We start from the raw sequence: 15,279 nt of genomic DNA, 5'->3' as shown, positions 1-15,279 counted from the left end.
ACACACATATAGTAAAGATTATCTTTTTTTGAGTTTTGGACATTGATTCATCTTGTTCATTTATAAATCATTCTCTACTCAATTTTGGTTTGTATTAATTCTTTTTTACAGTCAATATTGGATATATTTCTACTTATTTTTCCGATTTGTACCAATTTATACCACGTATCCTTAAAACCACGTATAAATTCAACTCTATCCGTTTTTCGGATAAGCAACATTGTTACATGTGGAACCCACATCTTCCAAAATTTTATTTTCACTTGTTTCGGTTGATTCAAAATTTGAACTTATATAACGAATTTAAATTAATGCTATAGTATTCACAGTCAATTATTTGAAATTATAGTAGATTTCTTTATACACACACACACACACACACACACACACATATATATATATATATATATATATATATATATATATATATATATATATATATATATATATATATAAGTGGACGGCGTGCCACACGATCCCATAATATTAGATGATTTGCTCCTTAACAATTTAGTTTAGACTTTACACTTTAGGATGTGTACTTTGTACACCCATACATAATATTGTTTTCCTTAAATGTTCATTTATATATTTAGCTACGACTCCTTATAACTGAGTATATACTGTAATGTATATATGTTACTTATTATGTTTGGGCACTTAAACTAATTTCTCTTGCATTTTTCTGTTGACTTCTATACAAATTTTAAGGGATATTTTATAATTTTTTAATATTTTAACTTTTTGAGGTTTAGATCTCAAAGACAATGACTAATGGTTTTACAACTGCAACAATACGCTCACCCTACTATAGTTAGTAAAATGCAATACTTTTGCCCTTGTCTTTTAAAACATTGCATGCCAAATAACCGAACGAGAAGTCTTACATGTTAACGCTAAATAATAAAATTATATAGAGCAGTATCACGGATCGAAATCACAAATCGCAACTGACAACTAATGAGCAACTACTACCAAGTGAAACATCTCCAATAAACTATTAAACAACAAAAGAAATATCATAATAGGTTCATACCATAGCTATAAATAATATCTAAACACAGTTAAAATATCAAAAAATTGATCTAAAAGTCTAAAATATGTAAATTGTGGTATCCACGAAGCATTTCCTCTCTCTCTTGTTGACAGCTAAAAGGCTAATTAGTCATCTTACAATAAGTTGTCAATGATGTTAGGTTTTTATGGAAGATTACTGTTTGAAACTAAGACAAAATAATGGGAACATAAGAGTTGACAAAATAGCCGCACCATTAAAATGACAAGAGCAACTAGAGTATGTGTCATGTGTTAGATATAAATAAAATAAATAAGAATTTGAAGTGGCTATATATGCCATACATAAAAATGGTCTTCTTGTTTTCATTTAATTTGCTTCTCAATTTCTCTTACTTTAGGATAACCTTTTTTTCCTCTTACATCTTTTCTTAAATTATCCTTATATTGTAGACACACTTGAGCCTCATGCGGCACTCATACTTTATCACATTTATTTGATTTTATATTCTAGAATCTTGACCATTTTGCTAATGTTTTGAATTAGTTGAAAAGCAAGTTATTTGTTAGGCATTTAGATGCGTCTTTTTGAGTTGAAGTTAAAAATAAAAAAACATCAAGTTTTGTTTGAACTTGAAATTTGTTTTGGGCATTTCTTTTTTGGTAGTATAAGTTGAAGATTTATCAGTACGAATTAATGTTTCACTTAGAATATACTTTCAGAAAAATATAAAGTAAAGTAGAAAGCTCCTGAAGGAGATGTAACAAAACAAAAAGAAATATCAATTTCAATATTTCCACTTCAAGTTTAAACACTACTAGAAATTCGGTAAAAACCGACCAAAAAAACCGACCAACGTTGGTCGGTAATGGCAAAAAACCGACCATTTACGTGTGGACGGTATTTTTGTGGTCGGAAAGGAATACCGACCAAAGTTGGTCGGAAATTACCGACCAACTTTGGTCGGTCAATTAAATTCAAAAAAAAAATATTGCAAAAAAAACCGACCAAAGTTGGTCGGTTTTTTCCGACCAAAGTTGGTCGGTATTTTAATTATGTAAAAAAAAAGATTCACCATCTGGGAATCGAATCGGGGTCTGTACTGTGGCAGAATACTATTCTACCACTAGACCATTTGTACATTTTGTTTTAAGACTGTCTTTTATTTGATTTATACTTTTTAATCGTATTTTCGCACGAAAATAACCGACCAAAGTTGGTCGGTTTTATTAAAAAGTAAAATTACCGACCAAAGTTGGTCGGTTTTTTTAAATGACCCGCCGAATTAACCGACCAATTTTGGTCGGTTTTTTAATATTAATTTTTATTTATATTAATTGAAAAACCGACCAAAGTTGGTCGGTTTCTTGAAACATAAATTTCGCGGGACTCAAAAATAGTTTCCCGCATTTTTGCGCCAAAGAAAACCGACCAAAGTTGGTCGGTTTCGTAAAAAAAAAAAAAAAATTTGAAAAACTGACCAACTTTGGTCGGTTTTTTGGTCGGTTTTTTTACCGACCAAAGTTGGTCGGTCGACCTTGGTCGCTTTTTGCCGAATTTCTAGTAGTGAAATACTGAAGATGTGTATTTACAAATCTTAAAATAATGATCTATTCACCGGCCATTAATTTTATTATACTAATATTCCAATGTTTAACCTAGTGCATGTATAATGTTGATGAGTTAGGAGATTTTATACGACACGTTACCTTGGGTATTTGGTTACCTACATAAAAAATATTGCTTCATATTTCTTCGACCTTAAGCCCTTTTCTTTTTACACAGCTAGCCACTTATTTTGAATGTAGTCTAATTGGAATGAATTATCTTTTCAATAAAATATTCAAGAAAAAAAGGGGTTTCGAAAGAGAAGAATATGTTGTAGTTAATTTGCTTAGCGGAATACATCATGAAACTTGGAATTAATTAATACAAACACTACTAGAGAATAGATTTTTTGCGCCATCTATTTAATTTAATATGTTGTAACATATTATTTATTTTATTTTTCAGGTTACTAATATTACTAACTCTTTCTGTTCCATTTTATATGGTACCCTTTCAACTTCAAGTCAATTTTTTAATATTCAGAAACTCTTTAATTTTAAACTATTCATTTTAACAGTGAAAATGTATCCTTTCAGATGCCAATACTTGTAATAACCTACTTCTTCCTCTTTTTTTCTTCTTTCTTTTTCTTAACTGATAATTGACTATATATAATACAATGTGATGCCTTCTTATAACGAGAATGATATTGTGAGCCGAAGAATTGGTTAAGATAATTAGTTTCATTGTTTAAGTAATAGGACTAACTCGTCATTAGCGCATAAATTAGTTTTTCTTTTCTGTCAATAAGCGAACACGAAGTGTGATAAAAAAATCAATTTAATCAAAATATCAATTAAATAAGTTGAGATAGTCCAAACTAAAGACTTGCTAGTATATTATTTGATCTAATATAATAATCTTGCTAATAAACCACGAAATATTGGGAGGGTGGGGACGTACGGACAATATCGCTAAAAATCTTTTTGCAGGGGTTTAAAAATTTAAAATAATAATACTTAATTAATAAAAAACAAAGTCTTCGGGGGTATATACTTAAAAATCCTCCAAAGCTCAAATCAAAGGAAAGGAAAAAAGAAATTATCACGAAAAAAAAAATAGATATAATAATAGTAATAACATAACAATAACAATAACAATAATCTATACTATATTAAAAACTCGAAAACCCTTAGCAAAATGTCGTTCGCCTTTTTTACCCTTTAGGAAAAGGTTTCACATTAGACAAAGTTGTAATTTTATTAACTTTCCTAATATCTAGCACTTTAAAATCAACTAAAATTTTGGTTATTAAATATTTCTTATTAAACTAGGTAAAAAGTCATAATATTTAGGACTTTAAAATCAATAAAAAAAAAATTCTTATATAAATTTTTTCTTATTTTAAATTGTTAGTATCTTACTTCTATAAATAAAACTATAATAATAACGTGTAGATGCCCTAGTATTCTCCAACCACAAATTGAAGAGAGTATATGGACAGAGATATTAACACATATCTTACGTCTTATTTTTGCTTTTGGGGGAATTATTCTTGCACCTCTTTAATTTCATATTGATAATATTAAAGTCACATATTTTATATTATATATTTTTCATCAACTCATTTTAAAAGTATGACGTTGAACATGAAATTTTTTCCATAATATATTTAAACTCTAGAAAAAAATGTCTATAACTCTTTTTTGTTTTGTTTGGTTGTGCATAAAAAATTTATACACCTATGGTCCTATACCGAGTTACTTGAATAAAAAGTCTCTATATCCTTTTCTATTCCATTTACTATTTAGCTAAAACTAAAATAAAGAATGTAGTATATATTATTCTATTATATTTCTTTATTTTTGTTATTCGTTATACGAACATGAATATATACAATAAATTTTATTATCTTCTACCTTCATGAGCCGTTCTATATATTTTTATATTTATTTTGGTTTAATGTGTAAGAAACTATAAGCAATTATTAGAAGATACATTAAAATTTATTTTTCATATTATGCTAACTAGCATGAAGGATAAATGCACGACTATAGACAATAAGGTAGCCTAATTTCGCCTTACCAACCCCAAGAAAACTATAATACAGGCCTAGATCGTTTGTATAGATAATATTTTTGGGTTCTAAGATCAAAAGTTGAGAGAAAAATAGCCAAGATCGTACGTTAAGGTCCCTAAGCAATCACTTAGTGGAAAAGAAAGTGATCGAGCGATGACAACCAGGAGTAGATAAAAGACAATATTTGATTGTCCATAAAACTCGGTAAATATAAAAGATAACATTTGATACATTCAAATATAGAATCTGCTAGACGCATGGTTATGGATGGAGAAAGAAAGCTCTCTATAATAAATAAAAAAAAGTAGAATATGGATGCTATTTTGCGATAGTGAGTTTTTTTAATCCGTTAGAATAACTTCTACAATATTTTTTATCGATTAAGAAAAAAATATTTGAATAGACCTCTTATATAAGTTAATTTATGCCTTTTAGAATGAGCTTGAGAATATATAACTTTTCAATTATTTTTAGTTAACTTTTAAATCTCCAATAAGGTTATATGTTCTTGTTGAAACTAAAAAAATATATATAATAATTTGTGAAATTGAAGTAATAAAATTATAAAACTAGGAGAAATATTAAGTTGAGAGTAATTGAGATGGTAGATTGAGAACTTCTATGGGATAGAATTTCTTTCTTTTTTGAGTAATTGACTAAATATGATTAACAATTATTATTTTTAATTTTTTTTTTATAAACTTTTTTTTTTATAACCTAAACATAATTTTCACTATAAAAAACATATAATTGATTGAGACAGGTTAAACGCGTACTTTAACACTAAGTAGTAATAATAATAGCACCGGTAATATCACCGCTCAAGCGCGTGAACGTGAATTGAGCTGCCAACTCATATATTGACACGTCAACAAGCGGGTCCCTCACCGTCACATTCTCTCTCCTGCCCTATAGTTGCCCAACTTTTCCACTCCCCACTACATGAACTGATCGCTTTTTCTCTTTTTAGATGCTAAATCCTTAAATTACCATATATCATCTTTATTTCCATTTTGTTTTCGATTTTCTACCCTCTTTTTACTAGTTGTATTTGGGTTCAACAAATTTGAATTCGCATTTTAAAGGTACATTAAAAGAAAAAGTACTTCCTACTAATATTTCTTTTATTTTAAAAGCAAATCCTAACATATCTCAAAATCTTTTGAGAGTGTAATTACACATCTTCAATTACACTCAATTCCATGTTGACCAAGTAATTATTTGATTAGACAAATATATCAAATTGTATAATTACACCAAATTACACTTAAATCCAATTCCTAAGTGGCTTTCCAAACATGCTCTTAATATTACACCACTAATCTCCACTACTTGCTTGTTGTGTAATAATAATATCAATAACTCACTAATACACTTGTCGGTTAACTTCTGTCGAACATGTAAAGTCTTGCTAAGAATAAAAGAGATCCTCTCTATTTGATATTTAAAAAAATATGTTTGCCAGATCAAATCATTTCCAGCGTTTAACAAAAATATTTATTATTAAAGTTGAGAAATCAAATTTTTACTTATGAACATAAGTTTTTTATTTGTGCAAATGTCACAATTCTCATTTCACATTATTGCTTAACCATTATTGTAAAAATTAAACAATACTTTGTTCATAGAAAATATTTAGATCCTATGATCGAAGTAGTATGTATATTATATGTATTTTTACGTACCGTAAAATATATTACTGGGTTGTGACTAATTTTTTCGATTAGTAAAAGCATTTTATTTACCAACTAAATGTGTATAAGCTAAGGAAGACAATTTAGCATTTTTAGTTTCTTATCTAATCTAAGCTTCACACACATTTGTATTATGGAGAAAGTATATTCATTTGTATCAAATAAATTAATTTAATTTGTTGCATGAATCGAATCAAGTGAGTAAGTTGTCATCTGATAAAATTATTATATGTTACACGTTTTAAGTCCTACTAAGTACTAAAAAATAGTCAAACAAATATTTTTTAAAGATAAAATGCTTTTCATGGTAAGTATTTTTAATTTTTAATAGATAAACATTTTATCTCATTCTAAAATATACCTTAAATACCGTCAACTTCCACATGGGCATTTCGGGTAGCTCAAGTTACCTGACCACATTTTCCGGGCAGCCCCCTAATATGCTTTTCTCGGTCTTCGATTCCATTGCAAGAAAAAGGAAAGAGCGCCGATCATTCATAGGTTTATTTCCCTTATCACTTTAAATTTTCATTTTTGAATTATTAATTATTAATCATCTTTTATTATGGATAATAGCACTTTTGATTCTTTAGTGATTAGTGATTTTGATTTTAGTCCTTCCAATATCTAATAAGTACATTTAACCTTCACTAAATTAGATTGTATATTTTTGTCCTTTTATGTAGGAAACATATTATATTTGAATTACAACAACAAGAACACGCCCAATATAACCTTACAAGTGGGATATGAGGAAAGTAATATGTATGCAGACTTTACCCTACCTCGTGGATGTAGAGAAGTTGTTTCCAAAGACCCTCAGCTCAAGGATAAAATAAAAAGGAGTAACAATAAACAGTAACAATAACGATATAATAACAACAACAATATAGTAAAATAACTGAAGCGAAAGAAATAACATGTAGGAATATAGCCCTACAAAAAAAAGTACTACGGTTAAACCTCTCTATAACAGTCATGTTTGTTAAGATATTTTTTGGATGTTATGGTGAAGTGATGTTATAGAGGACACATATATAGTATAACATAAGAAATCGGTTTCCGAGAAAAAATTGATTTTTATAGTGAATGACTGTTAATCTGATTGTATAAGACTAATACAACTTGCAGTGGGATGACATAAATATATTATATTTGAATTATTTTTAAAATTATAATATTGCTAAAAATAAAGTAATTATACAAGTTTAATATAACACAAGGGTAATTAAGCGATAGAATAGTTGATAATGATATATTATAAATATTCACAAATAAAGAAATAAAAAATACTTGTTTTAATTTATTAAAAGTTAAACGTACTTATTCAGACATTCAGAAGGATTAAAATCAAAATTTATTAATAATTGAAGGACCAAAAGTGCTATTAACACTTAATTGTATGCTCCTAATATAATACCACACCAAAACATATATTCTACATTAGAAATAAAATATACTGTGGTGAAATATATAAAATATCAAATTTTTTGTATATTTCTTTTTCCTTTTTACTTTTTCCTATTGAGAAGCCAAGAACTGGTCAGCACTCAGCATATTTGAGTCTTTTGTTGAGATTTCAATATCTTTAAGGGAGCAGACATTTTTGGGGTTTGCACTTTTTTGAAGTGGGATTATTATCTGATTTCAGCTTTGCTTTGCACAGTATTTGGTGCTATAACTTCTCTGCTTTTAAAGGTCAAGAATAAGGGCATGTGATCTGAATCAAAGTTAGCTCTTTTGTAGATTTTTAATCTCATATTTGCTTGATTTTTTCAGCTGGGTTTGAGCTGTTTCATCTGTTTGTTACTTTTCTTTCTTCTTCTGAGTTTCTTGGAAATTTGGGTCTGAAAAAGGAGGGATTTTTTGGATTTTTTTTTGTCTTCTGGGTTTGTGTATTTACTTTTTGGGGTGATTTAGGGAACTGGGTTTTCAGTTATTTGTTTTATTTTTAGGGATTTTTGGAGATTTTAGGGTATAGGTTAGAGAAAAATTGACATTTTTTTTAGGCTGAGGGGGTTGGATGAGGGAGGTGGGGTTGAGAGTTGGTGTCTTGGTTTGGTTTTAATGATATCTGAGTTTGATTTTAGGGATTGAAAATATGGGATTACCTAGTGATGATGGTGTAAAAAGGGAGTCTTGGGATGTAGGGAAATCAAAGGGGAAGAAGAAGAATAAAGAAGTTGCTGAAGAGGAAACGACTGGATGTTGGACTAAGTTGTGGTTTATTGGTTGCTGTATTTCTTCAAGATCTAAAGTTGATAGCTCCATCAGTGGCATCAGCAGCACCAACTGTGGTAACACTTTTAACTCACTCTGTAGAAAGTTGCATGAAAAAATTAATGATTTGGAATTCTAATTGCCCTTTTTTTCTTTGGATTCTTTGAAGAAAGTTATCTTAGAACCAAGAGCATGTCTTTTGGTTATTGAAGTGTTAGTCTCATGCTTTTATCTAGTGAAATGCCTTGAGTTTGGTCAATTAACAGAAGTGGAAGGTTGGCTTGCACATATTTCTTGTATTGGTAGTAGTTGATGATGTTAACTCAAAAGGGTTATAAGGGGGGCAATCTAAAGAATGACTGCTGAATTTGGAAAATTGCTAGAAGCCTTCCTAGAGTAAAACACAGGAACTTCTGTTAAACCTTTCGCTGCAAAGGTACATTTGTTGTTAGGGTGATAATGTTCATATTTGCATTTAAATGCTGTTGCAACTAAGCAGCTTATACTTGTCGTGTGGTTGAGTATTCCTTACCTTCATGTTCGCATGTGGAGGGTCTAATTCAATAGCCAAAAATTAACTTGTATAATGTGAAACGGAAAGAGCCTCTTAATTTGCAATCACCTACCTGCGGGAATAAAGGAAACAATACCCGGTTCTTTTGTATAAAATTTCATCCTTATTCTTTGTGAATATAACTTTCTAGCACGGGCAGTAATTATCTAATGAATGAGAGAATTTACAACTGATTTCAGGATTCATTAGCACCCCTGTTGTCTTAGTCTTTGGGTTCTTGTCTTTTCACTTCATCTGAGTCCTTCTTTAAAACCCTCAATTGTATCAATCTTTGGGTTCTTGCCTTTTGGTGTTCATTTGAGTCTTGCCAAGTCTGGTTGTAAAATTATACCGAGAGAGAGAAGTTAGTGATGCTAACACTTGCCCACAGTATGAGGACTATTTTGGTTGCAATAGAAGTTAATATCTTCTCTGTTTATGTAGCTTGTTTCAATAATGCAAATTAGAGCACTCTTAGCATCTACAAAAAAAAGCAAATTTGTTTCATTATGTCAGAGTATTCCACATTGGTTAAGGGAATGAACTGTTGTCTTCTTATAATTCTCACCATATGAGCTATTTTTTTATTTTATTTTTTGGGTTGAGTTAGGTTCATTGTCCATTTTCTTATCATTACATCAATACCACACCCATTACTATTGTTGTGTTTTCCAATGTTATGCGCCCTTGTTATGTCCATGCTTCAAATGTTCAGTTCTTGGAATAAGGGTGGGTTTTTTGAGGGAATGAGTTGTTATCTCTTTTTAAGGTCTTCGACAAAAAACATAAGGTTTTGGATAATTCACTTTATGAGCTAGCTTTTGGGTTTGAGTTAGGTCCAATATCCATTTTCTTAGTTGAAGACAAAGATCTCTTGATATTATGATAACGGATCAATAAATTACTGATACCTTTGTGGACTTATTTTTTGTTGGACTACTTGTACACTTGTAGCTATTATTATCGTTTAAACCCTTTATTTTAGGCAAAAACTGACACACTTTAACTTCTTATCTTTGTATTTAAAATAATATATCTGCCTATATTCTAACTTCTTGCATCATTGTTTGCAGAAAGTAAATCTACTAATGACACAAGCAGAGATCAACCCGTTGCTCCAATTATTTCATCTACAACTACTAGTAATGCTGAAAGTAATTCATCCACCTCCAAACTTGAAGAGGAACTTAAAGTCTCTTCTCGGCTTCGAAAGTTTGCATTTAATGATTTGAAGATGGCAACAAGAAACTTCAGACCAGAATCCCTTCTTGGCGAAGGGGGTTTTGGCTGCGTCTTCAAGGGTTGGATTGAAGAGAATGGGACAGCACCGGTTAAACCAGGGACAGGGCTTACTGTTGCTGTGAAAACTCTAAACCATGATGGACTTCAGGGTCACAAAGAATGGCTGGTTTGATGCTCTCTTCATTTATTTATAAAACCTTAATTCTGTATTTGTCTTTTTCTTATTTTCAGTTTTCGTTTTACATTAAGTGTATCCCCTTTGGCAGGCTGAAGTAAATTTCCTTGGTGATCTCGTTCATCCGAATTTGGTCAAACTGATCGGGTATTGTATTGAAGATGATCAGAGGCTGTTAGTTTACGAATTTATGCCTCGAGGAAGCTTGGAAAATCATCTATTCAGAAGTATGTAACTAACCTTAATTTTTATATTCCCAAAATAATCAATACTCCTCTGTTTCAATTTAGATGGCATACTTTCCTTATTAGTCCGTTTAAAAAAGAATGACACATTTCTAAATTGGAAATAATTCAACTTTAAACTCTTCATATTGCCCTTTTTTTAACCCCTTGAGCTTTTAAGACCACAAGTTTCAAAAGTTTTTTTTTCTTAAACTCAGTGCCGAGTCAAACTACCTCATCTAAATTGAAACTGAGGAAGTAGTAATTAATATACAAGGAAAAATATTTAATGGTGGATCTTCTTGAAAGATGTGTTTTCCGTTTTACTACTTGAAAGATGTGGTGTTCATAACTCCGTATTGCTAAACGATTCTTGTGAATGCACTAGTTAATCTTGGAAGGGTAAGTGAAACCAACTATTAATGTGCACCATGTTGGCATTGTTTGTGAGCATTGCTTTAATTCTATAAGGTTTCTACCTGCCGAATAGAACTTGAATTCTCTTTAAGCTCTCTTAAAACAAAAGGGGCAGCCTGGTGCACTAAGCTTACGCTATACGCAGGGTCCGGGAAAGGGCCGGACCACAAGGGTCTATTATATGCAGCCTTACCCTGCATTTTTGCAAGAGGCTGTTTCCACGGCTTGAAACCGTGACCTCCTGGTCACATGGCAACAACTTTACCAGTTACGCCAAGACTGTCTTCTCTTTAAGCTCTGTAGCTATCCATAAATATAGGTTGTGACAAATTTATTTCTTTCTAATAGAAAATTTCTTATGATATAATGCAATTAAGCCCTGTAAATTTTGAAATCCAAATGGTATATGGGCTTTTCCACATTAGCAAGGCGACCATTGATGTCAGAATCAGATCATTACACATTTTCTGTTCCGAAATTGAACTGATGCCAGATTGTCTATAAAAGTGAGGATCGGATTAGTTGAGTAGTCAGATTTTCTTGCACATTTTAGTCCCTAATTAAAGCCATGGGGAGCTCAAGGACCTATAGGATATCTGCCAAGAAATTATGCAAGGAACTTTATAGTCTGCCTTTGTTATTTGAATCTATAAACTTATTTGTTCTGGTAGTCCTACATACATTTGGTAGGTTTAAATACCATTGTTTCAAGACAGGAAGAAAAATATGTCAAGGTTGATTTGGTAGGACATAGAAGCTTGATTGAAGATTTATCTTGTGTTGTTAGTGTTTGGTCTTATAAAAAAGGGCTGCCCGGTGCACTAAGCTCGCGGGGTCCGGGGAAGGGCAGGACCCCAAGAGTTTATCGTACGCAGCCTTACCCTGCATTTCTGCAAGAGGCTGTTTCCAGAGCTTGAACCTGTGACTTCCTGATCACATGACAACAACTTTACCAGTTACGCCAAGGTTCCACTTTTGTTTGGTCCTATAAAATGGTAGAAAAATTGTTTACTAAGAATTACACTTTGTTGCTGTTGATTCTTGCCAATGCTGACAAGTCAAGTTGACAAGCTAATTTAAAAGAGAGGATTTGAGCTAAGACATTGTGGTTGATGATGAAGGCCGTGAGATATACTGTAATTGAGCGAGTGAGTGTGTGTGTGTGTGTGGAGAGAAGGGGGGGGGGGGGCTAATTTGAGGGACATTTGGGAGTAGGGTTGTGGTGGCTGAGCTTGAGATGGCGAGAAAGGGTCAAGGCAGCAACACCCGCAGATAGGGAGAAAAGAGGAAGGAGGAGATGTGTACCAACTGGGATCATGGAAAAAAAGAGATCCTGTAGCACCCAACATAAAAGCCTTTCTCAAAGTACAAGATCACCCTCTCATTTATGTAATTTCTTCTCATTTATCCAAGCCTTGGTGGACAGAGTTACCTGGTACTTATTGCTAGGAGGTAGCTGGTATCCTGTAAAATTAGTCGAGGTACGCGCTAGTGTTGTCAAAGGCGCGCTTAAGCCCTGAAGCGAGGCTCAAAACATGTTGAGTACTTCGCGTCGCCTTGTGGGCGCTTTAGTATCGCATCAAGGCTCTAAGGCATACTATTCCTTGCCAATGAGTGTAATCATGAAAATACGACATTAAACAATTATTTCACTTTATCATAAATGTTTTTCAATTTCTTTGTCCATATATTTGTTATTCATGGTTATAATTATTAGTCTTGGACTACATATACATATTTTTACTTTTTCTCCAGTTGCGCCTTTTTTCATTAAAGCTCACGCTTTATTTGCGCTTTGCGCTTAAAGCCCCAACGGACCTTAGAGCTTTTTTGTGCTTTTCGCCTTTGATAACACTAGTGCGCGCAAGCTGGCCCGGACATCATGATTATTAAAAAAAGAGATCTTGTACTTTGAGAAAGGTTTTTATGTTGGGTGATGTTCAATTCTAGAGATTAATGATCCCACCTGGAAACATAACGATTGAAGAAAGAAAAGACAACAGAGTCAAACATCTTGATCAATAGGCTTGGCCTAGCCCAAAACTCTAGGAAAACTAAGTGGAGATGGTATCGGTAATGTTTTGCTACGTGCCAGTCTGCCAGACAACTAAAACTGGGTATCTGGACTTGGGTTCTCTTTCTAAAAGGAACAATAGTAGTTACACAAGATTTAGCATTTGACTTGGGGTTCAATTTCCTATGAACTTGCTAAAAGTCTTGATCATTGTTAGATACTAGTAATCTGTATATCTTTCTTTTTGAGATGCAATGCAGGAGCTTTTTTTAGATGGAGGTGGTTCAGCCATTAGTAGCCATCAATTTATTTGGGATGGACAGGAAAATGAAATTGTTGGGGTTGGGGGTGGCGAGGGTTGGTGTTTCATGGGAAGATAAATGATATCATACTTATGTTTCCTGGTTTTTGTTTGAGCATGCTTGTTGGAATAGCCAAAAGATTTAGGCTTTTATAATTTTTGCAGTCTGAATGAAGTGTAGTGATAGTGCACACTAGTTTTGTGAAATTTTAGTGCAAATCTTTATGTTAATATATTGTACTTTCTGCAGAAAATCTGTATGATCACCATTCTCTGCTAATAAAGAATTTGTGCAGGATCCATGCCTCTTCCTTGGTCTATCCGTATGAAAATAGCTCTGGGTGCTGCCAAAGGTCTTGCTTTTCTTCATGAGGAAGCAGAAAGACCAGTAATATACCGCGATTTCAAAACATCCAACATTCTACTAGATGCGGTATGTTTGAATATATTGGAAAAAAGAAAAGATCTTAACCCTTTGAATTTTCTAATTACTCTCCCTCTCTCTCTCTCAGGATTACAATGCGAAACTTTCTGATTTTGGCCTCGCCAAAGATGGTCCTGAGGGTGACAAGACACATGTTTCCACTCGTGTCATGGGAACATATGGTTATGCAGCTCCTGAGTATGTGATGACAGGTACTTCATACAATAGTTACCCATATGGTTGACTCGACTTCATCAATTATTATGTGTCACCTCAAGTTAAACTAGTTGGATGCTATTCTGATCGAAACTGCAAATCGTTTTTACACTGTTTTTTTTGCTTCCGAATACCTTTCCGTACAGCTCCATGACCCAAATCACAATTGAATTTTCAATGTGTTTGATATTGTTGGCTAAAACTTCCAAAGGATGGCTAATAAGTACATCTTACTGATTATGTCTCAGGGCATCTTACGTCAAAGAGTGACGTCTACAGTTTTGGTGTAGTTCTACTTGAAATGATAACAGGTAGAAGATCGATGGACAAGAACCGGCCAAATGGGGAACACAACCTTGTTGAGTGGGCGCGGCCTCATCTAGGTGAAAGAAGAAGGTTTTACAGATTGGTAGATCCTAGACTCGAAGGACATTTTTCTATAAAAGGTGCTCAGAAAGCTGCGCAGTTGGCTGCTCGCTGCCTTAGCCGTGATCCCAAAGCTAGGCCTATGATGAGCGAAGTAGTTGAAGCTTTGAAGCCGTTGCCAAATCTTAAAGACATGGCCAGCTCATCCTACTATTTTCAGACAATGCAAGCAGACCGAGTTGGATCAAGTCCAAGTACTAGAAACGGTGTTAGAACACAAGGATCGTTCTCGAGGAATGGACAACAACATCCTAGAAGTCTTTCAATTCCAAATGGTTCTCATGCTTCTCCATACCATCATCAGTTTCCTCAGAATTCACCAAAACCAAATGGCAAAACTTAGTATTGGATTGGCAATTATCTGTTTCTACCATTCTTTTTCTTTTCTCCTCCACTAGCTATGAATATATTTTATCCCCCCTATTTGTCATTGGATGACTGGCAAATGGGAAGGAGTACACAATTTATTTAAGTTGTGATCTTTGAAAATGCTGAACTCCCACTTGAAAAGAATGTATTGTAAGCAGAGCTCAAGTCCATGGAGAAGAATAGCTATCCATCTCTCTCTCTCTCTCTCTCTCTCTCTCTCTCTCTCTCTCTCTCTCTCTCTCTCTCTCTCTCTCTCTCTCTCTCTCTCTCTCTCTCTCTCTCTCTCTCTCTCTCTCTCTCTCTCTCTCTCTCCCATGTCTTGGAAAAGAAAAAGTAAAGGGAAAAGGAAATAATAAAAAGC

The 15,279-nt window shown here is 32.8% G+C and overlaps 1 protein-coding gene across 1 annotated transcript; it reads left to right on the top strand.

The window, feature by feature from the left end:
- Positions 1-7,863: 7,863 nt before the first annotated feature.
- LOC107790121 (serine/threonine-protein kinase PBL34-like) lies at positions 7,864-15,093 on the top strand. Its single transcript, XM_016612027.2, has 6 exons — positions 7,864-8,634; positions 10,184-10,518; positions 10,619-10,754; positions 13,780-13,916; positions 13,996-14,119; positions 14,372-15,093. Exons 1-6 carry the CDS (start codon positions 8,439-8,441, stop codon positions 14,890-14,892), a joined length of 1,449 nt encoding a protein of 482 aa, XP_016467513.1. The 5' UTR covers positions 7,864-8,438; the 3' UTR covers positions 14,893-15,093.
- Positions 15,094-15,279: the final 186 nt, after the last annotated feature.

The sequence above is a fragment of the Nicotiana tabacum genome, chromosome 24, assembly GCF_000715075.1.
Source record: "Nicotiana tabacum cultivar K326 chromosome 24, ASM71507v2, whole genome shotgun sequence".
NCBI lineage: Eukaryota > Viridiplantae > Streptophyta > Magnoliopsida > Solanales > Solanaceae > Nicotiana > Nicotiana tabacum.
The sequence above is the reverse complement of the archived record's forward strand: the minus strand, read 5'-3'. Positions and strand labels throughout refer to the sequence as shown.

Excerpts from the sequence above, each read along its gene's own strand:
- LOC107790121 (XM_016612027.2), top strand. The coding sequence starts at position 8,439 with ATGGGATTACCTAGTGATGATGGTGTAAAAAGGGAGTCTTGGGATGTA. Across the intron at positions 10,755-13,779 it reads GGAAAATCATCTATTCAGAA|GATCCATGCCTCTTCCTTGG; the intron begins GTATGTAACTAA and ends GAATTTGTGCAG. Across the intron at positions 14,120-14,371 it reads TCCTGAGTATGTGATGACAG|GGCATCTTACGTCAAAGAGT; the intron begins GTACTTCATACA and ends ATTATGTCTCAG.